At 35.8% G+C, this 25,312-nt stretch overlaps 1 protein-coding gene across 9 annotated transcripts in view; it reads left to right on the top strand.

Annotated features, from left to right (window-relative positions):
- YAP1 (Yes1 associated transcriptional regulator) overlaps window positions 1-25,312 on the top strand; it is a 107,252-nt gene that overhangs the window by 36,882 nt on the left and 45,058 nt on the right. For all 9 annotated transcript variants that reach the window (XM_065881267.1, XM_065881271.1, XM_065881269.1 and 6 more), the window contains exon 3: window positions 15,078-15,193. In XM_065881267.1, coding sequence (XP_065737339.1) covers window positions 15,078-15,193 — 116 coding nt within the window. The remainder of the gene's footprint in view (window positions 1-15,077; window positions 15,194-25,312) is intronic.

Below are 25,312 nucleotides of genomic sequence, written 5' to 3'. Positions count from 1 at the left end.
AATAAAACTAAACTCTTAGACTCTTAGATGTTTTCTCTGCCTTAATATAATATTTGTTATGGTGGTTTACTACTTTTTCAAAAAAAATAATGCCTCACACTTCATAGGGCTTCATAAAGGTACAAAATTCCATGTATGTCCTCTTTTGTTCCTTAAAACATTTATGAATGTATATTACAGTGGAGATTGAAGAGCATGTACGCATAATAACCCCTCTGATCAGTATAGTAGTAATTCTAAAGAAATTTCCATGAAGGCAGGAGGGGGCAGTTAGACCTGTTAAGGGGTCGAGTGGAGGCAGAGCGAGCCCAGGAAAACCTTCCTAGGAGCTGACATTTGAGCCAGCTCAAAGGCCTTTGACAGGAGAGGAGTGGGGGAGAAAAAGGAATTGAAGGCCCAGGTACTATATGAACAAAGGCATGGAGGCATGAAATAGTGATTGGTGGCTGAAATTTTCCTTTAGGTGTGAAGTGTTTTTCATATTTTGAGAACTTTGGAATTTTCCTTTCCATTTGTGATTTTAATCATATCTCCACTTGGACTTCGTCTTTATAGACTGAAGCATTCCAAATAGGCCTAGTCTGTTCCATCCTTTAAACCATTTTAATAATTTGTCTTTGTCCAACAGCTCCGTTTTGTCATTCTTAAGCAATAGTGACAAAAACTTTCCACAATTTCACAGATATAAGTGATTCATAATATGCAGACATTATAGCCCATTCTACCACTCAACTGCTGCTCCTTCCCAAACTTGTAGTGGACAAAATGTTTTATGAAAACTCTTGTATAGAGGTGGAGTTTTTTTGTTTTTGTTTTTAAGATACAAAGAAACCTTTATTTTATACTTCAGGTATTTCAGTCTTACCATAAAATCCAATAGTATGTTCTGATATTGTGTTAAAGAATCAGTTATTTTCTATATGTCCATTATATGTGAATTAGAAGTTTAACAAAATGAGTTCCACAGATAACCAAATTAAGTTCCTGCTTTGGGGACCCTTTTTCAGTTATTAATCATTTTAGTTACTGAAGGAGAATTTCAGTAAAACTCCCAATCTAGTAAGTAGTCTCTTCATTAACTTTTTAGATTTCTAGACCTTGGATTTTTTCTCAGTAAGCTGGTGGGCATTTCTCATCTTAATCAGAGTAGAGAGAGTACATAGGAACTCTCAAAGAAAAGAACAAAACAAACAAACAAAAAATACCTAAAAACTAGATACCTAAGAAACTACTCTTTGGGCATGTTTCATGAAAATGAGGATTCGATCTACGGGCATGGCTCAAATTGAGACAGTCCCTAAGTGACCATGTTACTTAGTGTTTACAGTATAACCTTTTTGTTAATTTCCTTTTAATGACTATGACTGTAACATTTTCTACAAATATCCATAAAAATCCGCTTCAAAAAGGTATTAATATATTTCATAGTATAATTGAATTTCATAGTCATTTAACTTGGAAGGTTCAAAGAAGAAAACTGTATTTGCACTGACAGGATCACATTTCAGTTGCAACTTAGAAAAACCAAGTTGAATCCCAGTTTTCAGCCTGAGCAAAAATGTTCTGATTCTGGTGAACTAGGCAATTTATAAAGTAGGTTTTTTTTTTCTTCTTTTAGTAAGCCCAGAGGAGACAGAGAGGAGACATTTAATCTGTATTTATAAATTTAGTATAGATAGACTACTGAGTATTCTATGTAAGTCAGCTCTACCTAATAAGGTAAACCTGGGTTGGATGACTGTCTAGCATTTATTTTCTTTAATTAAAAAAAAAAAATTAGCAGCATGGCATGACCATATAAAGAGAATTTACTGGATGCAAGAAAGGTTGGGTGTCTACTTGGCCGTGAATGAAAGAGTCCTACTTCCCTTTTGCCACATTTAAAATACACAGGCCTGGCAAACCACCTTATTAATACCTGCAAAAGTCCTTCACGTAAAATTTATTCATTTATTTATTATTAGTTTTACCAGTAACCTTAATGTAGCTAAGTGGTTCTATCACTCCATTCAAGATAATTTTTCCAAGTTTGCCATCAGATATTTATTTACTTTGAAAATGGTCATATGGATAAAATGCTTGGTTTTTGTACAGTAGATGTTCAAAAAGTGAAGTATTGGTTCTTATTAAATGGAGGCCTGTCATATATCACAGCTACTGAAGGTGAGGTCCAGAAAAGTTGAATGACATGACTGAGATTGGGTACCTTATGTCTCAAGTTAAATAATAAATGTAGCACTTTTCCACCAGTGTCCTGCTTTCTGTTCTGAGAAACCCCTTGTGAAACCCCTGAAGGCATTACTAAAATTTCAGTTATCTGAGCAACCAGCATGCCCTAAAATGACATCTTGGAATTAAATAACAAGACATGAAATTAAAAGGTTTTATATAAGATTTAATGAAATGCAGTTAAGACTAAGACTCTATGCTTACTATTTATTTGTATAGAAACCATCTCTCATTGTTCAACGTGCATTATATGTATTCATTCTGAAAATGGGGTGTAGAGTATATAAATTTAACTGCTTTAGATTTTGGGGTCCTTCCCCAAGTTATTTTGCTAATTTCAGTAAGATTCTTTTTAGATGATTGAAGACATTCTACAGTGTTATCCAACTATTGTTTAAAGCAATTTGTGATTAAAAGAAAATACATATATAAGAATAAAATATATATATAAGATTCTTTCATTGTATCATTTCCATCAAAATGGTGGTGGTAGGAGGTCCTGGGGTTTATGTTAAAAGTCGTGCCATTTGCCTACTTTGCTTAAGTGTTTATTGTGGATATTGTTAACTGCTTTCCTGGTGATTTACCACTTGGGAAATGTTTCCTAGGCTGTTAGACTCATCCTGTGTTAATGTTTTGGGTGGCTGAAACCCTGTTCTGTTGATAACAGTTGAAAACTTGAATGTAGCCATAAATATGCAATGAATATGGTTCCAGCTTTGTAACTTAATGTGATTTCCTCAGGGTAGACACATGAGCCAACAGACTGAACAGATCCTTATTTGGAAGCCAACTGCGTCTGATGAGATGCAGAAGGCTGATTATAGCTTTGTTTGACTGCCTAAACCTGTCTTCCTTGGTCCCTGGTTGAGGGCCTCAGGCCTAAGTCATGTCGTGGTAGATGAGGTCAGAGCTGGTACTCAACAGATTTGTTTCCTTACCTTCACAGGGTTTTGTTTTGTTTTTTTTTTTAACCCCTAGACTGGCAATTATAAAATGAAAGGATGATACTGCCAAGGTCTTTAACAAAGGTGTGTAAGAAAGTTACTTCTTTTTGACATCTGACATATAGTTTCATTTGAAACAGTATTTGCTGAGGAATATCACTTTAAGGATAACAGTGGAATGTGAGAAAATTATCAACCATCTTTAGAAGAGATTGTATTCCTCATCTAGTTCTTATGGTAAATAAATGTCTTATTGTATGTAAGGATCTCAGATTATGAAAGAATATGTAAAGATGTTAGATAAATCATTCTCCAATCTTATTGTGCTTAAAAATACTGAGGAGCTAATAAGTCTTCCAGGTAATTGTGATGCAATTGGTTTCAGGACTGTATTTTGAATAATGTTTATAGATTTTCTGTGTCTTAATATTTCTTAGAGTTTTGTTTTTAATTTTTGGTCATAGTTCTGCCATTCAGCCATTTCTTTTTTCCTTTCTTTTTTTAAGATGACTCTTATGAAGGAATCTAGGTAGACCTTATAATTGAGAATCAAGAGACTTGAATTCTGGTCTTTGTTCTATTACAAAATTATGAGCCTCAATTCATACTGTGATGACATCTGTCATTTTCTATAACATGAAATAAGGACGAACACGTTTTTTTGAACTTTTGGGGAGAATGTTCTCAGTCATTATTGAAAGAATGTTGCTGAATTTAACTACAGATAAAAGCCATGTGGGATCAAGATTGAAAGAACTGTGTGTGTTTTAAGAAGCCTCCACTATAGCTTTGGCATTATTCTCATAACTGCTCCATCCTATCCCTTCCTTAGGGAATAATTTCCAAGGGGAGATGTATATAAGCATGTCACTCTTATATGGCAACATGGTTAAGTTTGTGTTTAAATTGATTTCATACTTGTGAGCAAATACTAATTTTATTCAACCTAAGGCTATAGGGTCAGATTGCAGTGTGGTTATACAATTTGTAGAGTGGAGTATAATCAATTGTCACGTTTGCTTTTATGTGTTTCTGCCTACACTTGTTCATAATTTTAACCCATCTTTAAGCCTTTAGTGATAGTCCAGTTATTTAAAGTTCAATATAACATATTGATTTCCAGTAATTATAAAAACTGTTGTCATAGAAGCAAAGTGTTTAAGTTTTCTCATCCTTATCAAGAAATTATAGTATGTGCATATCTCTTAACTTTTGAGGGTTCTAAAAATAGTTCATGGTAGACATATACAAATATAAAAAGCATATGGTTGTGGCTTAGGAACTGTAGCTCATAGAAGGATTAGCTTGAATAATGTATCATTGTTCCTAGGGTCAATTAAGCGTGTAGGTTTGGCTAGCTTGGGAACAGCCTCTAGCATGTGACTCTATAAATAACACTTGCACAACAAACATGGGCTTGATAAGTGAGCAATAAATCTGGGCTGACTGCCCATGCTTCTAAATTTTAGAACCAGTCCTGCCATCATAGTATTTAGAGGGCATGACAGCAGTAACAGAAGTTTTTAAATGAAAACATTTTTCATATCTATTTTGTGTTATTCCTGGTTATCCAGTTTTATTCTTATTTTTTGCTGTTTCCTAAAAGTCAGCTTTGCTTGATAAAAAGAATTCTTTAGTTTGGTCACTTGGCTTCTCATTAGATACTTAGGTTTTGTGGTCTTACATATACTTCAGTACAAATGTTCTCACCTTCTTGAGGAATGGTGGTGATTTGGTTCCCCAGTTTTCTATAAGTATAAAAATAGGGCACACTTCTATCATTTCATCTTTGTTTAGCTTTATTGGGAAGAATTAGGAACTTCTCACAGTTCCCACAATTACAGGCCCAAGCAGCAAAAGATAAGTTCACAAAGATGCATTTTGTCAAAGGATCTATCTAAGCAAGCACTATTGCCAAAAAAAAATTTTTTTAATTTTGGTTTTCCCCTTTTGCAACACAAGGTCTGAGAGGTGTGTTAGGGATTAAACATTTGTCAGATGTAATTTTTTAAAGTTTCTGTTGGTTTAGTTTGTAAATTATGTTAAATTCTTATGACCAGTTTGTGCCATCTGATGTCACAGAATCTTGGCAGAGTTGGAAAGAACCAATTTGTTAGGTAACTATGAAGTACAAACAATTTAGGACTACATTGTTGGGATTTTGTGAAAAGTAGGTTTTACAGTTTAGAAGAAAAACATTTTCAAAAGTGGATTATGAAAAGGGAATAAACCATACATATTGACTCCATTTAGGATTTAGGTCACAGTATTCCTTGGTGGTTAAAGAATAACCCAGTAGAATAAGCTTTCAATTCATCAGACAGGTTATTGAGCATTTATGCAAAGCACTGTGTTCATGTATGAAATGTAGAAAAGGAGGCTGAGATCGTTTACCCTCCAGAAATTCATGATCTGATGGGAAAGACATCTTAGACTTATGATATAAAAATGCTCTCTATTTATATTGATAGTTTATGGTCTCTTAATGCAGTGGCTCTTATCCCTGTCAGTCTCATCAGCCTCTTTTAGTAATAAATATTTGGGAAAGTATCCTAAAATGAAATTCATATGTAACAATTTAACTACATACATAATTTTTAAAAGTCAACATTATATCAGAATTATGCAATATGGAGGAGAAATAAAGTAATTTATGATAAAAATAACATGTATATTAATTTATAAATGCTTTGGGTATTCTATATTTGAAGCTATAATAAAGTAGTCAGGTGCCTGCATCTGTACCTAAAATTGCCATGAACATGACAGTTTTGAATAAAGATCAAGTGTGTTGAGTTGGTAACTAAAATACCAAGAGGGCATTGCTGTGATAATGTGGTTATCTAAAAAGTATATACTGTTAACAGATTTCCAAACAAAACTAAGTGTAATTGATTGCCTTCCAGAAAAATTTGGTATATAACTAAAATTGTGCAAAACATACTTTGTCTATGTATAAAATGGAGTTCTGTGTAAAATTTGGCTTTTTAGAATGTGTGGCATGACATTCAAAGTTGTGGAAGACCATCTACTGCATTGCAGGAAACCTAGCATCCAATACCCTCTCCCCATTGTATATTTGTAAGACTGTGATAACGAAAAATGCCCTTCCCCCCAATTTCTAAATTGAGAACTGTTGCTTTAAATAAAAATTATCAGTACAATACCAAATCAGTTTTTGAAAAGCTGCAGTGCTTTTTGTTTTGTTTTAAATTCAGAGTAGGCATGAAAGAACTATCACCAGTGATGTAACAGTGAGAATGCTGTTTCCTTGTGATGTAAATGAATACACTTACAGTGCTACAGTCAGTGGCTAGTAGATTTCAGTGTACCCTTCTGCAGTAATGATGCAAATTACACTTTGAATTTTTACCACAGGTTATTGGTTTTGCTTTAACTGTAATATCTACACCATGTAGTTCTTCATATACCTATACAGAATATTTACCCTCCAGGCATTAGTCATACTTAAAACACAGCATAGGTGATCGAGTAGTGTCTAAGGCAGTGTTTCTCAAACTTTTAATGTGCATACAGATCTCCTATGGATCTTGTTAAGCTACAGATTCTTAATCAGTGTGTTGGGTGGAGCCTGAGGAGACCCTGACATTTTTTTTTTTTTTTTTTTTTTTCCTTGCTGTACGCGAGCCTCTCACTGTTGTGGCCTCTCCCGCCGCGGAGCACAGGTTCCAGGCACGCAGGCCCAGCGGCCACAGCCCACAGGCCCAGCCACTCCGCGGCATGCGGGATCCTCCCCGACCAGGGCACGAACCCATGTCCTCTGCATCGGCAGGCGGACTCTCAACCACTGCGCCACCAGGGAAGCCCCGACCCTGACATTTTTAACAGGCTTCCTCACAGGTTTTGTCAGTTCTGCTGGCTCAAGGCCCACACTCTTTAAGGAGTAGGGATGTAAGGGAAATTGTTAGTTATCCATTTCTTGAGGTGTGTAAACTTTGTCAGTATCAATGTTAATCACTAAAATTATTTTACTAAAACTACATTACTTTAATTCTCTAATACGTTCACTAATGAGTAGCATAAGGTTATCCTAAATTTTGGTAGAGATAAAGTCATCAGTAGTTTTCTATCACTACAAAACTCATTTCCCATTATGTTGCTCTGTATCCCTTAAGTAAGGGTTATGGATTTAGTATTTGATAGATGAAACATACAACAAAGAATTTGAAGAGCACCTTAGCATTTGTTGGGATGTGCTTTCATAAGAAGTGTAGCTTTTTCTTTGCCTTGGTTTAGATGGATAGAGTTGACCGTTTTATGGCTTAAGTAAAAAAAAAAAATTTGTATGGAGTGATTTTTCACAATGAATATTTTAAGACATTTGGTTATATGAATGAGATTATTCTTTTACTCCCAAATTATTTTGCTGCTCTTTTCCTGGGAGCCAGTATGGTCGTACTTGCATGGTTCCTTCTTATTCTAAGCTGATGGCCTTGTGCAAGTTGAACTAATGGTCCGGAAACATTGTTTCCTACCCTGAAACCTATAGTGTCTACTGCATCTCTTCATCATCTATCAGGGGAAACCAGACTCTTTATCAGAGCTCTTAAAGCCCCAGACCTGTCATTCTCACTTAACTGAAGTCATCTCATTCTTAAACATTTTCTTGACTTAACCTGTCTACCATGAAGTTTTTCCTATTTTAAATACTATTGGACTAGCACAGGAATGAAGTCTGTAGAAATATTTGAGAGCCTTTTGTGTACTGGGAGCCACAGTACTAGTTGCTTTTGTGTATGCTATTGAATTTAATTCTCAAAACCCTGGGAAGTAAGTAGATAAATCAGTCTTATTTTAACGAAGATGAAACCATTTGTCTAAACGACCTTCCTGTACAACCCAGTTTATCGTTGGCAAATTTGAGACTGGGATTTGAATCCATGTCTGCTTTCTTACTATTCCAAAGACTTCTGAAAGGAGGGATCTGAGTCTTGAAAAGGTAAGGTAGAAATTAGGTGTTTTATGGGCCAGCTGGGGAAAAGATTACCTGAGGAAGAACAGTAGTCTCAAGAAATGTAGCAGATATTTCAAAAGAATCAGATATTCATATTAAGCTTATATAGCTGTTGATTATAGTGTTGATAACACTTGATTTGCATAAAGGATTTCTTTTTTTAAGTAATACATTATCTAAGCCATCTCTCAATGACCCACTTCCAAAGTGGGTTCACTGCTTTCTTAAAATGTTTATGTGCCATTGTGACAATATCTATTGAAGTTAATAGTAGGGAGAGTTACTTTTATTAGATTCTGAGGAATTACTTTCTTAGGAGATTAGACACTACATTATAACAGGAAGACAATGCCTAGATAGGGAAGCAACTTGCAGATTATCATATCTGTATATTAATTTATACCGGTGCCAATAATCTTGTTTCTAAAGTAAGAAATGAAGTAGGAAGGAGAAAAACCAGTGTAACTTTAGAGCTGCAGTCCACCAATTTAAGTGAGTAGAAATGGTAGGCATAATATCCCCATAACCAATTTGTCTCTTTACGAGTGCCATCAGGTAACTGATCATTAACACCTCTAATGATTGTGCATTTTTATAATAAAGGCAACTTTCTGTTCTGATGGTAGAGCTCATTTGCTAGTCTTGGAATAGTCTTAATAGTTAGCGAATTAAACAAGGAAGCATTTAAAAGGATTCTGATTCTCTTTTTGAATTACGTTCCCTGAAAAAATTTTATTCTGCTAATGGCAGATTATCATTTTAGAAAATCTTTTCCTCTTTAGAGACCAATAAGGTAAAATGAAAAGAACACTGAGCCAGAAGGTAAAAAACATTTATTTTAATCCTGGTTGTGTGTGACTGGGTGTTTGGTCTACTGAGTGTTGTTGCAGAGATTTTTGTCTCCTTGTACTTCATTATTGTAGGGATTAGAGGCAGGTAAGTAGTGATGTAGAGGTTAGTCTTAAGAAATCTAAACAACATCCAAAATACTCTCACAGCATAAAAGGAAGTCTGATATAGTACAAAGAGTGCAGATTTTTGCATCAGTTCTCATTCCTGAGTTTAAATCCCATTCCTGCTGCATACTATTCGGCTGCTCTTGGGCATATCACTTAATCTTAACAAATTGTAGGAAGGGACTTCCCTGGTGGCGCAGTGGTTAAGAGTCCTCCTGCCAATGAAGGGGACACAGGTTCGTGCCCTGGTCGGGGAAGATCCCACATGCCACGGAGCAACTAAGCCCGTGCGCCACAACTGCTGAGCCTGCTCTCTAGAGCCCGCGAGCCACGACTACTGAAGCCTGAGCGCCTACAGCCCGTGCTCTGTAACAAGAGAAGGCACCGCAATGAGAAGCCTGCGCACTGCAACGAAGAGTAGCCCCTGTTCACTGCAACTAGAGAAAGCCCACGCACAGCAATGAAGACCCAGCGTGGCCAAAAACAAATAAATAAATTAAAAAAAAAAAATAAATTGTAGTAAGTGATTATTTTGTTCAACCTCTGTGAGAGACCTCATGAAACAATGGCATGGTATCATCTTCCTGTTGAACACTGGTCCTGGAGAGATGAGATCTTTGGGTCTCCCCATTGTAGCTTCTTCAGGTAGCATTTCATGATCTTATGGATTTCCCCATAATTTGAAGATGTGACAGTAATATTGTTATTCTTCATAAGATCAGAATTCCTTATATTCCCTGCCAACGTTTGAGTTTCATAAGGTTCACATCTCACAGGAGGATATAAAGCGCTTCAAATAGTTCTATATACTGTAGCCTCAATTAACTTTTGTGGGATTATGCAAAACGTCAGTTTACTAATGATTCACTTTAGCTTTCTGTCCCTTTTTTGGTTCTACATGTATTCTGCTAAGTCATCCAACATGTAAGGCCAGATTCTGCCGTATAAAGTAAAAAACAAAAGCCAACAGGAGAGGTGGCTCTGTATACGCAGGAGAGACTGCTGCTGGACGTGGACCTTGGTCAAAGTACAGCTGCTTATGTTTCATCAGTCTAAACTTTGAAAGGTTCATTGTTTCCCAGTCTTAGCTGCTCCAGAGTAAGATCATAGGGTTTATCTTGGTCATAAATCCAATCACCTTTTCTTTTCCAAAGTAATAGGAAAGAATAACTTGTTTACATATCTTGAAGGGGTTGGAGAATTTCACATTTATCTATTTTCCTGTAGTAAGTTCAGCAGCTAGACTATTCTTAGGAACAAGATAAACTAAATTTTAAATTATTTTCTATGTTATATATAACCACTCATATTTTTAACTCTGAAAATACTGTTTTAGGAGTTTTGCTTAATTTTATCTCCTTGGTTTGTATATTTTGATTCTGTTATTTATAATTTGACCTTTTTTAGAATCTGTAGTTCAAGTGAAAATTCTTTTCAGCCCATTCTCTGATTAGCATTTATGTGAACTCTTAATCACCTACATTCTTAAATAATGCACACTGCTCTAATATTCATTGCGTTTACTATTTATTGAGCCCTACTATGTACCAGGCACTCTGCCAGGTACACCTTCTTCAAGGAGCTTATATTCTAGTAGTAATAGAAACTCTGTTTTGTAATATTTTGTAAATTTTGTAAATTCTTTTATTGAATCTTCAATACCATGCCTTTTTATTATACTCCCTCTTTAGTATTTATGCAGTTATTTGTTATTCAATATATATTACAAAGAATTTACATTTTTGAATATTGTCCTTTTCATGTGTATGTCTAGTACAGAAATTGTTCTCAGAATTCCTGGGTACCAGATGTAGTCGTGTTGTGTACTGGATATGTGACCTTGTGCAAGTCCCTCAGTTTTTCATAGTGGAGGTACCAATAATGCCAGCCTCCTTAATCCTCTTAATGCTATATCTCTCGATAAGAGAGTAGAAGTCCTCACACCAGACTGCGATCAACTTTGACCAACCAGTGAAATTATTTGCTTCTACCCTATCCTTTCTTCCTCACCTCCTTACAGTGGAAGCAGTGTCTGCATTCTGTTCCTTCTCACTCTCTAATGGATGATTATAACTTCATTGATCCTTTAGCACATCTTCAGCTACTCTGTTTTCATTCACATTTAAACACTTGAGTTTCTTCCTCCGGAAAAAAACAAAAATTCATATCCATCCATTTGTGGTTTTGTACACAACTAAATCTGTCTGTTTTCTTACCTCCTATGCACTGTACCCCCATCATCCCACTGAAGCTGCTCTTGCCAGTGTCACCAATAATCTCCTTATTACTATTTCTAGTGGGTCTATAATCCTTACCTGCAATTACATTTTTGGAAAAGAAGGTGGGTATTGATAAAGTCAGTAAGGCGACAGGGACTTGGGGAGAAAGTTTGATGTTCTTAGGGCAAAAAGAAAACAGCTTTCTTTTCATTAATTCATTGACAAATATTTATCAAGCACTTTATTAATCATTGACGATACAGTAGTTAATAAAATGGATAAAAGTCCCTTTTTCCCTGGAGCTTGTTAGTTTGAGGAAATAGACAAAATAAGTAAATTATGTGTCAGATAATGATAAAGGATTATCAAACAAAAATAAAGCAAAGAAGAGGGAGTAGACGTTTAAAATAGGGTGGATTTTAGATGACATGGCCACGGAAGGCCTCACTAAGAGTAAGACATTTGAGCAAAGACCAGGAGATGAGGGAAGGTCCGGTGCAAATATCTGGGGCAAGAGTAGGCCTAGCAAACTATTTATTTTGTCTAAGCAAAAATAGTTCTTTGTCCTATGAAATGTTTTTATAAAGATTTTTATTATGATAAGGAAGACTGGATATTTTGGGGTATACTTCTGCAAATTGACTTTTTAGGATAAAACAGTATTCATGATTTAATCTTATAGAAAAAGTGAAGACAAAAACTCTAAAGCTAATTTTATTTCACATTCCCTTTAGCATCTAAATGGTTGCATGCTTTTAGAGTTGGGACAGTTTAAATAATGGCATATTTATTCCTTAAAAAGATGTAGATCTTTTTTGCGTAAGTGGAACATTAGCTGAAGTAACATAGGATAGCTTTATAGGGCTCTAAACTAACTTACTGAGGTTCAACAGAAGCCTTTTCAGGAGGAGAAATTTTAGCATTTGTACACTTAGTAGTATTTCAGCAAAATAATCACTTTTTTGAGAGCAGTAAAACTATACATTCTCTGCATTATATTCAAAACACTAATTTATATAAAGGAGAAAGAAGCCTTAAGAACAGACTTACAGATTGGCTCCACTATTGGGAAGATTCATGTGCTTGTTATTGGAATATGGTCATTTAGTCATCAGAATGGGGTCCTAAACCCTCAAGTGGACTGCAGGCTAGTTATAAATGGATTAATATGATTTACATAATTGGTTAGTTTTCAGAGAAACTTGTTAGATATTTAGAAAACCTTCAACAGTCAGAATCCAGAACTTGCTTCTCTCTTCTCTTTTACCCCTCACAAAGGTAACAGATTTTAAGAAGTACTGGAGGGCTTACCTGGTGGCGCAGTGGTTGAGAGTCCGCCTGCCGATGCAGGGGACACGGGTTCGTGCCCCGGTCCGGGAAGATCCCACATGCCGCAAAGCGGCTGGGCCCGTGAGCCGTGGCCGAAGTACTGGAGACAAGGAGTAGGCAGGTGGCACACAATTTCTTTCATATTTAAGAGCCAGTAATAATGAATCACTGGCCATTTTTCCTGGTTTCTTAACGTTGTAACAGGCAGTGAGAAACAGAAACATTTCCCTAAATTTTAGTTGTCTTACAGGTTTCAAGTTTCTTTCCTTCAGTATGACTATTAATTATCGTGTATTGCTTTATACCTGTAAGCATGAGAAGCCCCGAATATCTAGGAAACATTTTAAGGTTTAATTTGGTCAGTGGCTCACATGGAGGACGGAAAAGGAATAAACTCTTAACTGAGTTGATAAGGATGTGATCTTTTAGAATGAGGTGTTTACATATACACTTGTACAAGGTTTTGCCTGTATTGTCTAGACCTGAGCAGTGCTAGTGCAACTGCTAAAAAGCATATATGACTGGTAAAGAAGTGCTGATAAGGTGATATTTGAGAGACTCTATACTCTACTAAATAAATATTCTCTCTTAGCATTTTTAGTTGGTCTGTGATAGCCTTCAATTGTCAAGTACTATTGTCATTCCCAAGTGTACAAATCTTCCACATTTTTTTACCCCCGTTTTCATCTTCTTTCTGCTTGCTTAGGAAAATGAATTCTCCCATCTCTAGTAGATAATATTTAAGGTCCATTCTAGCCAGAGTCTAAGATCCTTTTTTACTGTGTTATTGATATGGTAACATTATTGATGAGAGAGCATTCTGGTTCCATTTCAGGAAAATTAACGACAGGATGTCATTTCCTTTACTATTTACATGGGTATTTATCATGGGATGATTCAGGAAGAGAGAAATCAGATTTGAAATTTAAACAACCATAGAGAAAATGATTTGAGGGTTTTTTGTTTTTTTTTTTTGCGGTATGTGGGCCTCTCACTGTTGTGGCCTCTCCCGTTGCGGGGCACAGGCTCCGGACGCGCAGGCTCAGCGGCCATGCCTCAACGGGCCCGGCCGCTCCACGGCATGTGGGATCTTCCCAGATCGGGGCACGAACCCGCGTCCCCTGCCTCAGCAGGCGGACTCTCAACCACTGCGCCACCAGGGAAACCCTTGAGTTTTTTTTTAATAACTTATTTCTAATGCCCTCCCTCCCCCGTTTCAAAGATAATGAGTTCATGATTGTCTTTCTAGGTTTTCCTGTTATTAAACAGTTCTGTAATTTTGCCATCTAAACACTTAAAACATTTTGATGTCTATCCTTCCCATGTGTTGTCAGTACACACACGTTTAAACAATTAGACTCAATTGTTTTACAATCTACTTTTAAAAGCTGTATTATGAATATTTTCTATGCTATTAAATATTATTCTAAAATATTTTCAATAGCTGCAATATAGTACGTTATATGTAACAAGATTTAATTAGTCCCTCTGGTTAGATGTTGTTATCTGCTTTTAGATTTTTGCTTTTATTAATTATACAGAAGAGAACTTTGCATAAATCTTTGAATACTTCCCTGGCTATTTCTTCAAGATAAATTTTCAGGTGGTTTCATGGGTATAATATTTTTAGTTTTTGTTTCAGCGAAACAATTACTCTTTGCTGGAGGAAGAAAACTATATTTTTTGAATGCTCATATGCCAAATACTGTGCAAGATGCCTTGTAGTCTCATATTTCACATAATTTTAAGCTGTTTTCATCCCCATTTTAATAGATGAAGACATCTATATGCATGTGTGTAAGATATTTTGCAGTACGTTAACAGTATGTAGAAAATGTTTAAATGTTTTGTTTAGCAAATAACAAAGGCCTTCAGCGGTCACAGGAAACAATCAAGTTTGTAATTCTGTTTTGGCTTTGGAGTATGTACTATAATAAGACTTCATCTTTTCATGTTTTATTTGTTCAGTGTAAAGGGTTTTAGGTCTTAAAATTATATGTTAATTGGCATTTATAGCTCTAGGAGGAAAAAAGTGGGTGATTCCCCTTATGAATTCTGGGTTTTGCTCATATGACTACTGTTATAGATGATTAATTTATAAATCACATTTTATCTTTAAATTAGAAGCAGATAATAATTGTCTGCTAGGTGAAAATGGTTTCCCTTCACTTAAAACTCCAGACATAACTTTTTCAAATTGTGCACTTGCAAGATCTAAGAGGGGAAAGTTCAGCGATATAAGGATGACAGAAGGTTGCAGAGGAAGGGTGAGAGCAGTGAGGTGACAAGACTGTATGCTTTTACAGAGCTAATTTAGAATCCTTTGCCTACTACTTCATAGAGCTACCCTATGTTGATAAGTGAGGTTGTTGTTTTTAGGGCCTCGTATTTGTTATCTGATGCAGTGGATGTTTTGTCTCAGTCACATAGATCAAACAACAACATGGCAGGACCCCAGGAAGGCCATGCTCTCCCAGATGAACGTTACATCCCCTACCAGTCCACCAGTGCAGCAGAACATGATGAATTCAGCCTCAGGTGAGTGAAATGCTGTAATTAGAGCACACCAAGTAATGCTCGTGCATTGATAAAACTTTCTGTGGAAAATAGTCGTTATTCTTTTAAGGAAACTGGAGCATGGATGATGGTTATTTTCTATCCACTTTCATAAGGGAAACTTATCTTATTTCAAATAACCTGCTAAAAGCCAACAGATTTTAAAGTTTCAGTTCTGAAGTGAATATCTCAAATTCCTAGTTTGGTTAACTTTGACATGCTTGTGTTTTATTGTGCCGCTTTCTTGTGTCTCTTAGAGTTGAAGCTTCCCTCTTCCTTTTGTGGTTTGGATGGGAAGCCAAGCTGTGGTGTTCTTAACTCACCTCTTAAAGTAGATGTTTGTTCTATCTTGAGAATAACTGGAAGGTAGCAACTTATAAAGCTCAAAGCATCTTTCTTAGGGCTGGTACATGTTATTTAACACATTTCCACCTTTTTCACAGAAGATAAACCTGAGTATAAATTTTTTTTCTGTCTCCTGTTTGGCAGTTTACTTAAATCTGCCGTTTTTCTCATCTATATAATGGGTAGTGGTCATGCCCCTTATTATAGAGAGGAAGACATTAAAGGAAATCATATAATACATATAAAGCTTTTATATTACAGTTCTAGTACGGAGTAGATACTAAGTAAATCTTTAGTTCCTTCTTCCCTAGGTCAGTTAGATATTGTCTGGCTTCTTCTTTGTTACATGGGCCCAAGGCCATAGCTACCCATTAGGCATCTTTGTGCATATTAGGAAAAGGTACCCCTTCCTCTGGGAAGATGCAGCCCTATGCCTGGCATCCAGGATTGAGCATTTGGGCTGGATTTCTGAGCATTCCCCTACCCCACCCAAACACACACAAACATACTTTATCCCCTTTACTGAGTGTCCTGGGTCAGGGCACAGATGGCAACTGTAATTGGCAGCCCTAGTGGCCTTAATGGCTTCCTCCTTCACAGCCCATCCATCTTCCCTACCCAACAAACGATCAACATGATACTATTGGAAGCTGCACTGTAGATTTTCTTAAACAGCAGCCTTTGGAAAGGGGCTGGTAGAGTTGGAGAGGGTGGTACAGTTCATTGTCACAAGGATTCCTTGACCAGGAAAGGTCACAAAATTTGAAATGTCCTTCTGCCCCTAAAGATGGTGACAATGTGTGAGAATGTTTTTGCTGTTGCATTAACTCTATGTTCTTGCCTTTGGTGGGTTGAACACTTGAAAGGATTCAAGAAAATGAAAGTCAAGGCAAGATTCGTGACTGAGCTTCTCTTGTCATAAAGTTTCTTTATATAAACTCTTGAAGAGTTTATATAATCTTCCATTTTATCTTCCATTTTGGCTAATTTTAATATCAGTACATTTACTTATCCTCAGAACCTGTTTTATATGTGACACTTGAGTTAAAATTTTTCAAAAGCAAAAAATTATGCAAGTATTTATTGACTGATATTTTTACTTGACAACCATTTTTTTAATTATCAAATTTCCAAATAAAAGTTCTGAAAGCTGCTTCGTATTTATAATCCGAAGAAGATGACGCACATTTTTTATTTTGTCATAATCCATCAAAAACTATACCTGGGAAAGTAGTAACAAATAACTCATTAATTTAAATTTTATTTTGAAAGATTAGGCATTTTGCATCTAAAAGGTTGATTATGATTCTTTTAGAACAGTGGTTTGTTTATGTTTTTCCTATTAAATTTTCTAATAGTAATGGTCTAAGGAAATGGGGAGAATTTGTGTTCAGATTTATGTTTAAAACCAAAAGTATATATCAAATTGGTTTTAATAGATTTTAGAATATTTGTGTATCTTTTATTTCAGCTCTGCGTTTTATAAAATATGAAATGTGTTTTTATATACTGCATATAAATTAATAGACATGCTTACTGCTGTATATTAATAAAAGAGGTGACTGGCAGGAACAGTTTGAGTAAAGTGTCAAGAAGCACGATTGTAGTGGGTGGGTAGCGGGGTGGGGGGGGCATTGCACGAGACAGAGAGAGTTGGAGGGAGGACCTGAAATGGGAAAAGCCACCCCCAAAGGGACCTGAGCATGTTTAAATGGTAGTAGAAGGTATTAAATAATAATAGGAAGCCCTGTTTATATGTCAGGCTTCCTGATGAGGTCATTTTGTACAGTCTCATTCAATTCTCATAATGGTCATTTAAGTTAGGTGCTGTTATTAGTCTCACTTCACATCTGAGAAACATTGAGTGACTATTTAAAAGCAAATAGAAGACTTCTACATGGTGTTGAAATGCTTGGGAATGAATGTCATGGGAACTATAATCTTGATAACCTCATGTTCACATAAAGTTATAGCCATAATGTCATTTTAATAAGGGTTCAACCCAGGGTCTTCTCCTTATCCATCTGTAACAAACCCATGGAGTTTGGCGGCTGTGTATTCTCCACTGAGGTTACACAGCATGATTTCTCAAATAGCTTTAAGAGAAAATGATCTTATCTCTCAGTCAAGGATTTCTCCTTGAGAAAAGCAGCAAAATTGATTCTCCTCTGTGCTTGGAAAATAATCTTCTGAGTTTTTAGAGCCTGGAGCCAGTGAGCAAGAATTGTGAGGGTATATAAATAAATTTCCAGGGTATTTACTGTAACAAATCAGCAAGCCTGTTTCCAGTTAAGCAGGGTGTCTACAGACAATTTTCACCCTAAAGGGAATGCCTTCTGAACCTGGTAATCTGAAGCCTTTGAATAAAAGAGGAAGCTACACAGCTCTTTTGAAGCACTTTACTGGGTTAATCAAGCTAAATGCAGCTTGATTTACATTTTTATCATTAATTATTTTAACAAGAACTTTCTAGTGTTAGTCTTTTTAAAAAACTCTCCTCATTCAAATATTTGAGTCCAGCTTTGTGTTCTGTTCTAATTATTTCTAATCAGACCACTTTCCTTTAAAATACTGTATTTTCTCCAGACTCTCTATTTTTCTGCATAATTTTTAATGGAACTGAATAATATTTTAAGATTTCCTCCAGTTCTAAGATTTTATGAAATCCAATTTCTTTCACTCAGATTTGGTTTAGCAAAAATGATTAGTTTACTTTTGCTTTTTATAAGTCCTTTTTCAAAATATGAGGTTGAAATGATGAATTTCATTGCTAGACTGGAGATGTGTGATTTGTAATTGGCCAAATTTCTAAATATATGTAATTGAGAAATCACTTAAAACAAAGCTGCACCTGGAAAGGGTTCCTTACTTGATCCTAGGAAGAAATTTATATTCTTTAACTGTCCATTTAATTGGCAAGACAGTGAACTTTGTGAAAGGAATTTGAAAAGTGAGGAAAAGAAAACTATAAAATTAAAGGAAATTTGAATGATTTAGTAAGATAATAGTTCTGCTTTACATTAAAATATATAATATATACACACATATAAAAGTATACACAAACCCTATTCTGTTAAATTACTTGATGTTGCCCTTTACAAGTTATATTAAAAATGTATTATGCTTTTGATGCATGCTTAGGATCTATATAAAATAGTTCTTCTGCATACTAAGAGTTGGATAAACAGTAGTGGTTTTTGTTTTAGACATTAGAAGATAAGGACTTGGGGAGAGAAAAGTGGTAATTCTCCTTTAACCAGCTCTATTTATATGAAGATGTTAAGTTTTTTATTAGTACCTTGTTAACAGTGACCCGCAAGATTGCTGAATCTTAAAGCAGCATTAAAGTCAAGAAAATATACTCTGTGATAATCCAGAAATAACTTGGTGCCAAAGGACTGGTGACTGTTTAGGACCATTAAAAATTGTGTAAACCTTGATTTAAATTATACAAAATCAATGAGCCCAGTTGTCTGCTTTTTAAAATTTTACCTTTGATAACAATCCAAAGTCAGATATCTTGTTACAGGTACATTTTAAGGGATTCATTATTTTCATGTTTTAAGTCTGGCATTTATTTTTGACTAATGCCCAGATCTACCAATGCAGCACTTTCTGATTTCCCCATTATGAAAACCTGCATGGAATTCCTAGGAAATATATCAAGATGGGTGGAGAAAATGCCCTCTTGATCATGGAAGGTGATGTGTGTTGGAAGAATTTGCTAAGCACCTCCATTGCAGTGGGGAAAATATTCAGAAGCAAGCAGAGTGGGTAGTACAGAGCTTCCTTGATATTTGCCTGCCGTATTACTTCTGCTTTGTGTAATCTGTGTCAGAGGACCAAAGACCAAATGGGAAAGAGAGATTGTTACCAAGGAAAATATGACATAGGACAGATGTGAAATGTGAAAATAACAGGTAGAAAGTTGATATGAGTTTCTTAGCTTTAAAAAGCACAGAAGAGGTAAGGATGTATGGGAAGTTGCAGAGCTGACCACAGATTTTAGGAGTTGATAATTCTAACTTCATGTGTTGTAGTTCACAAACTTCTAAGTTCTACTTTTCACCTTTGGAGTGAACTGAGAAGGAATTTAGAATAGGGGTTAAGATCAAGGGCTCTGGGGTCAGGTGGACATGGGTTTGAATCCCAGCTCTGTCACTTAACTGACTACGAGATCTTGGATAAGTGAGTATATCTACCTGTGCCTCATTTCTTCACTTGGAAAATGGGGTGACAATAATAATAGTAACACTGAATTTATAGGGCTATTGTGAAGATTAAATGACACAATCTATATAAAGTGATGGGTACATAGAAATTAGTATTAACAATATACCGTGCTTGGTATAATATATTGAATATATAAAAGTAAATGTGATCTGATCTGATATTTTACAGTGTAATCAGTTTACATTGCCTGGTAATTACTGTTACTTCATTTAAAATAAGTTTTTAAATCTGTTACCACACTATTTTTTAGGGTTATGTTTATCTCTGTAAGCTTTTTATCATCAAATATGCATCATTGATTCTTACACAAGTCATGCGCTGTCTTCTGGCTTTTAGTTTCACATAGATTCTCCAAGCGTGAGAGTGTTGATAAGAGTGTTAAATATAAATATGGTTTTCTTCTCATGGGTCAAACCTTTTCTGATTCTTAAAGTTTTTTATTATTGTAAGATGGAAATTGTTTGTCAGTCTGAAATCGTAATATATGGAACAACACTTAAGTATACCAAACAGGAATAAAACTGTAATAAAGCCCAAAGTCAAAGCAATGAATGAAGTATGAGACGGAGGCAGTGTACTTTATTACTCTCAATCTCTTATCCCAAATCTTTTTTAAACCAGAATTAGTGTTTGCTTTTTTCTCATCTGCAAATTTTGGTAAATTAAGAAAAGATGGCCACAGGAAAAGGGAAAATAGTAAAAAGCAAAAGCATAATCCAAATGAATATAATCCTTAAGAAACTGTTTGTTTTATTTAGTTTGTATCTTGATTTACTTGTTAAGTTCCTGAAAAAATGGTTAGTAATATGCAAACAAGAACCATTTTTCCTGTTTAAAAATATGGACCAGTCCATTTCATTTTAATAAAAGTTATCAGTAAACAATATATAGGGATTATGAAGGTAAAAATATTTGTTTGTGAAATAGAAAAAATAATTCGGTGAGAATGTCCAAGCAAGTTGCAGATGACATAGCTTGCAATTATCATATCTTCAGTATATAGGAGTTCTTCTGAAGTCTTTGTTAAACCCCGTGATGGCCTACACATGGCATTTTAAAATCTTGATGGCTTCATGACTTTGCTGCTTGATGAAACATGCCACTCGTGTCCGAGCAGCTAATGGCCTCTACTTTACTCTGATGGCGAGAGCTTTTCGCTCCCTCTGTACTGGGGATCAGTCTTTTTTTTTCTTTTTTTTTTTTTTTGGGCTGCATTGGATCTTTGTTGCTGCACATGGGCTTTCTCTAGTTGCGGCGAGCGGGGGCTGGTCTTCAGTTGCGGTGCGTGGGCTTCTCATTGCGGTAGCTTCTCGTTGTGGAGCACGAGCTCTAGGTGCATGGGCTTCAATAGTTGCAGCACGCAGGCTCAGTAATTGTGGCTCGCGGGCTCTAGAGTGCAGGCTCAGTAGTTGTGGTGCACAAGCTTAGTTGTGACGCGGTATGTGGGATCTTCCTGGACCAGGGATCAAACCCATGTCCCCTGCATCGGCAGGTGGACTCTTTACCACTGCGCCACCAGGGAAGTCCCCCTGGATCACTCTTGATATTAACTGATTCCAGTCATGATTTTTAACTTAAAAGTATTTTCTAAATAATATTAAAACTCAGAATACCTGGGCAAGGCAGCAACATTTAGCAAATGGAACAATAGATGTTGGCTGATAAATTATCATTCTTTATTCTGATTCTACCCAGCTACACTTCTAAAATGACTCCCAGAGCAAGACACCCTTCACCCCAAATATATCAGCAGAACTTTAAATTCAGTTATTCTGGAATCAAGGTGTGTGTTTTTATGTATTACTTAAGGTATTGGCATGTACGATATAGAACTATTTTTAAAGTAGTACTCATTTCTTCATTCCTTTATTAAAGAAGCCCAAAATAATCATGTTGAAAAGTGGACATATAATTACTTGGTTTTTCAGTACCTTCAGAACAGTATTTTTTATAGTGTCAACATTTTCCTAAGATTGTGTCCACTTGAGAATTGTGATATCCCAAATAATTATCTAAATCTCAAGTGTGTTAGGCAGTACCGTATTCACACATTTAGTTATATGCCCTATTATTTCAGACAAGGTAATTCCTTTCTGTCTTTGCTTTAGGGGTTTTCTTCTAAAGCAAAGGGAGATATATAGAAACTCAAGATTGTTGATGTCCCTTGACCTGATCTTAGAGCATGAATAACAAATATTTAAAAAAATCTATTAGAAGTCTCTTAAGTAATCATTTGGGAAAGTAAAGTTCATTTGAATTCTGAAAATTACTGAGATTTTATTGTAAATACTGAACCTAATGAAGAAGAAAAGGATATAAGCGTATTTCTGTTATGTTAACCAAGAGACTAACTTAGAAGAGTAGGATAATATTGTAAAGAGTATAAAGAAAAAAATTTGATACGTATCCTTGCCACCAGCTTTCTTAGTATAATGAGTTATTAGATAGTGGTGTTTAAAAATATAGGTGTCCATGTTCAACTTTTCTCCAGTGATTATTTGTAGTGATTATTTGGAAACTTTGCTCAGCTTTGGAGTAGAAAGGATGAGAAAGAGATTAAATTATTTACATTTAAGAACCAAATAAATGCCTGTTTTTTCTCTTGATAAGTGTTAGAATATTATTTTTGTCTTTCCTACTGATTTCTAAATCCTTCTGGCTACTCTCTTGCTACAATAATTTTATGACTCATAAGAGAAATATCTGTGTGAAAGATTAAGATGCTAATTCTTTAAAAATGATATCCATAGACTACCATATATAGGCAGCATCAGTGAAATGAAAAAAATCCTGCAACAATAGAGTTTTCCAAAATAATATTTTCTTTTGATGTCAGTAAGGTAAAGAGGTGATAAAACTTTAGGTTAAAATTTTACCGAAAGGTCATTGCTTTATTTGAACATGTCTGAAGTCTAAATGAACTTTATAGAAAGCTAATCTTTTATAAATTTACATACTAAAACTCTGTAAGCTATTAAGTTAAAATCTAAAACACTCAAGTTACGCTGAAGAAAATCTGAAGAGTTGCATATTAGAAAGTTCTCTGAACTTATACTTGGCCTTTTCCTCTAGGAAGTTCATCTAGCTATAACAGACAAAGAGACAGATGATTTTTAACAGTCTTATTATTCACCTTGAGACAATTGAATTGTTCTCTTTCCACATCATTCATTCAACAAATATCAAATGCTCTACTTTGTACTAGACATCATTGTAATGGCCACTCAGATTATGGAGTCAAGGTAAAACAATTTTTTTCCCATATAATTATAACAATAAATGTTATGGGAGACATGCACCAAGTGCTGAGAAAGTGGAGGAGGAACAAGTGAATAAGTGGTCGGGAGGGTAGAGCAGACATCTTTAAGGAGCCAGAGGTTTGTTCGTTCCCTCAACAAAAATTGAAAATATGTGCAGGACACGATTCTAAATCATGAGAGTACAGAATAGAAACAAGTACACAATGTGTCAGATAGTTACAAATGGAAAGAGAAAAGAAAAGTAAACCAGTTAAGGGCCAGAGAGTGACTGACTGGGGGATGGAGGAGGGAAATGATCATTTTAGATAGTTTCTCCAGTGTAAGCCTCTATAATTGATGATTTTTGAGCAAAGATCTGAATGAACTGAGAGCCATGAAGATATCTGGGGAAAAGGGGAGGAATGTTCCATGTATAACACAACAGCTGATTTAGAGTTGCTGAGGCACATTTGAGGCACAGTAAGAAGGCCATTGCAACTGGAACAGTCACTGAAAGGTAGCACGGAAGCCCTATTATATAGGGACTTGTAGGTTTTGAACAGAGGAGTGATACGATCTGAGTAAGTTTTTTAAAAGTACGGAGATTAGTTAGGGGGCAATTGCAATAACTCAGGGGAAACAGTGAACCAAGGTGGTGGAAGGGAAGTGGTGAGAAGTGGTTGAATTTAGAACCTGAGTTTTAGTAGATGAGTGGGAGTTAAGTTTACGGAAGAAAAGGGAAGATAAAGGTAGCATTATGTGAGAGATTACTGAGCCTGACACCCCCCAGCACCATATAAGTAGTGATGGAATGGTGGGGAGATGAGACTAAAGACATCTAAAGAAGGCCTTTGTGTGATCAACTAAGAAGTTTGAGCTTTATCCTGAAAAATTTGGGAGCCCATTAAAAATGACTCCTCTCTAGGGTTCTTCCACTATCTAAGGGAAAACCTTCTATGGGTTCCCTATTGTTGTTATTCAGTCATTTCCTCTTTGAGATCCAGGTTTATTTTCTCATAAACCTATCTCAATATTATACACAAGTTTTCATAAGTTAAATATATTGTTAGAACAAAATGGCAAAACTTCCAGGAAAGAGTAGGGAACGACTTTTTTTTTATAAGTACCTACTCTAAGCCCTTCCCTTTGTCAAGCACTTTCTCCTTTAATCCTTTCAACAATTAATTGAGAAGGTCTTTGTCTCCATTTTCTGGATAAAGAAAGAGAGCATCAAGCAGATTAGTAACTTGCCGAAGGTTAGAAGGCTAATAATTAAATATTGGATTCAGGATTTGAAACCAGGTCTGTCTGAATCTAAACCTTTCACAGTTTTCTTTAAAGTATGCTGTCTCTAGAGTTTAATTTCATTTATAATGCATCAAAGATGATTGGTTTTTGTTTTTTTAACCAAGTAACACATCAAATGGTACTTTTGCTATACTGGTAAAATTTGGGTTAGTGGTAGGTAGTTCTATAAAAGAGTTTTAAAGTAAGCATTGTTAGTTTTCCATATTTTAAATCAGTGGTTCTCAATTTGTAAAGGAATCGCCTGGGGATTTTTTTTCAATGCAGATTCTGATTCCATAGGTCAGGGGTGAGATGTAAAATTCTGCATTTCTAACAGATTTGCAGGAGGTGCTATAATGCTGGTTCATGGACTACACAGATAGAAGACTCTAGAATGGTGAACTTAAAACCATAGAAATGTTATTAAAGATCCACTTTGTTATTCCTTGTTTTATTTTATTAATATTTCTATTTTCAGTTGGGAAAAGACCTTTACTAAGTGCCTAATACAAATTGGATGACTCCACCATTTCATATGAGAGCTCATTTAATATAAAAGTGCTGCAGGGGCTTCCCTGGTGGCACAGTGGTTGAGAGTCCGCCTGCCGATGCAGGGGACATGGGTTCGTGCCCCGGTCTGAGAAGATCCCACGTGCCACGGAGCAGCTAGGCCTGTGAGCCATAGCTGCTGAGCCTGCGCGTCCGGAGCCTGTGCTCTGCAACGGGAGAGGCCACGACAGTGAGAGGCCCATGTGCTGCAAAAAAAAAAAAAAAAAAATGCTGCAAAATGTTACCAACTTATAAAAAAAGTCTATCATCTATAAAAGCACAAACTAAGGATCGGAGAGACTGACTTGACCAAGATCAATCAATCCTTCTTTTCACAGATAAGTTCTTAATCATTTCAGCTCAACAAACTTCGGTTGTATTTGGTGGTAGTGCTAAGCTCTACGGATATAAAGAGCAAAAAAAATCAAGGTGATTCCTTCAAGACTTA

The sequence above is a fragment of the Phocoena phocoena genome, chromosome 8 (genome assembly GCF_963924675.1).
Source record: "Phocoena phocoena chromosome 8, mPhoPho1.1, whole genome shotgun sequence".
Lineage (NCBI taxonomy): Eukaryota > Metazoa > Chordata > Mammalia > Artiodactyla > Phocoenidae > Phocoena > Phocoena phocoena.
Note: the sequence above shows the minus strand (reverse complement) of the source record. Positions and strands in the feature narration are given on the sequence as shown.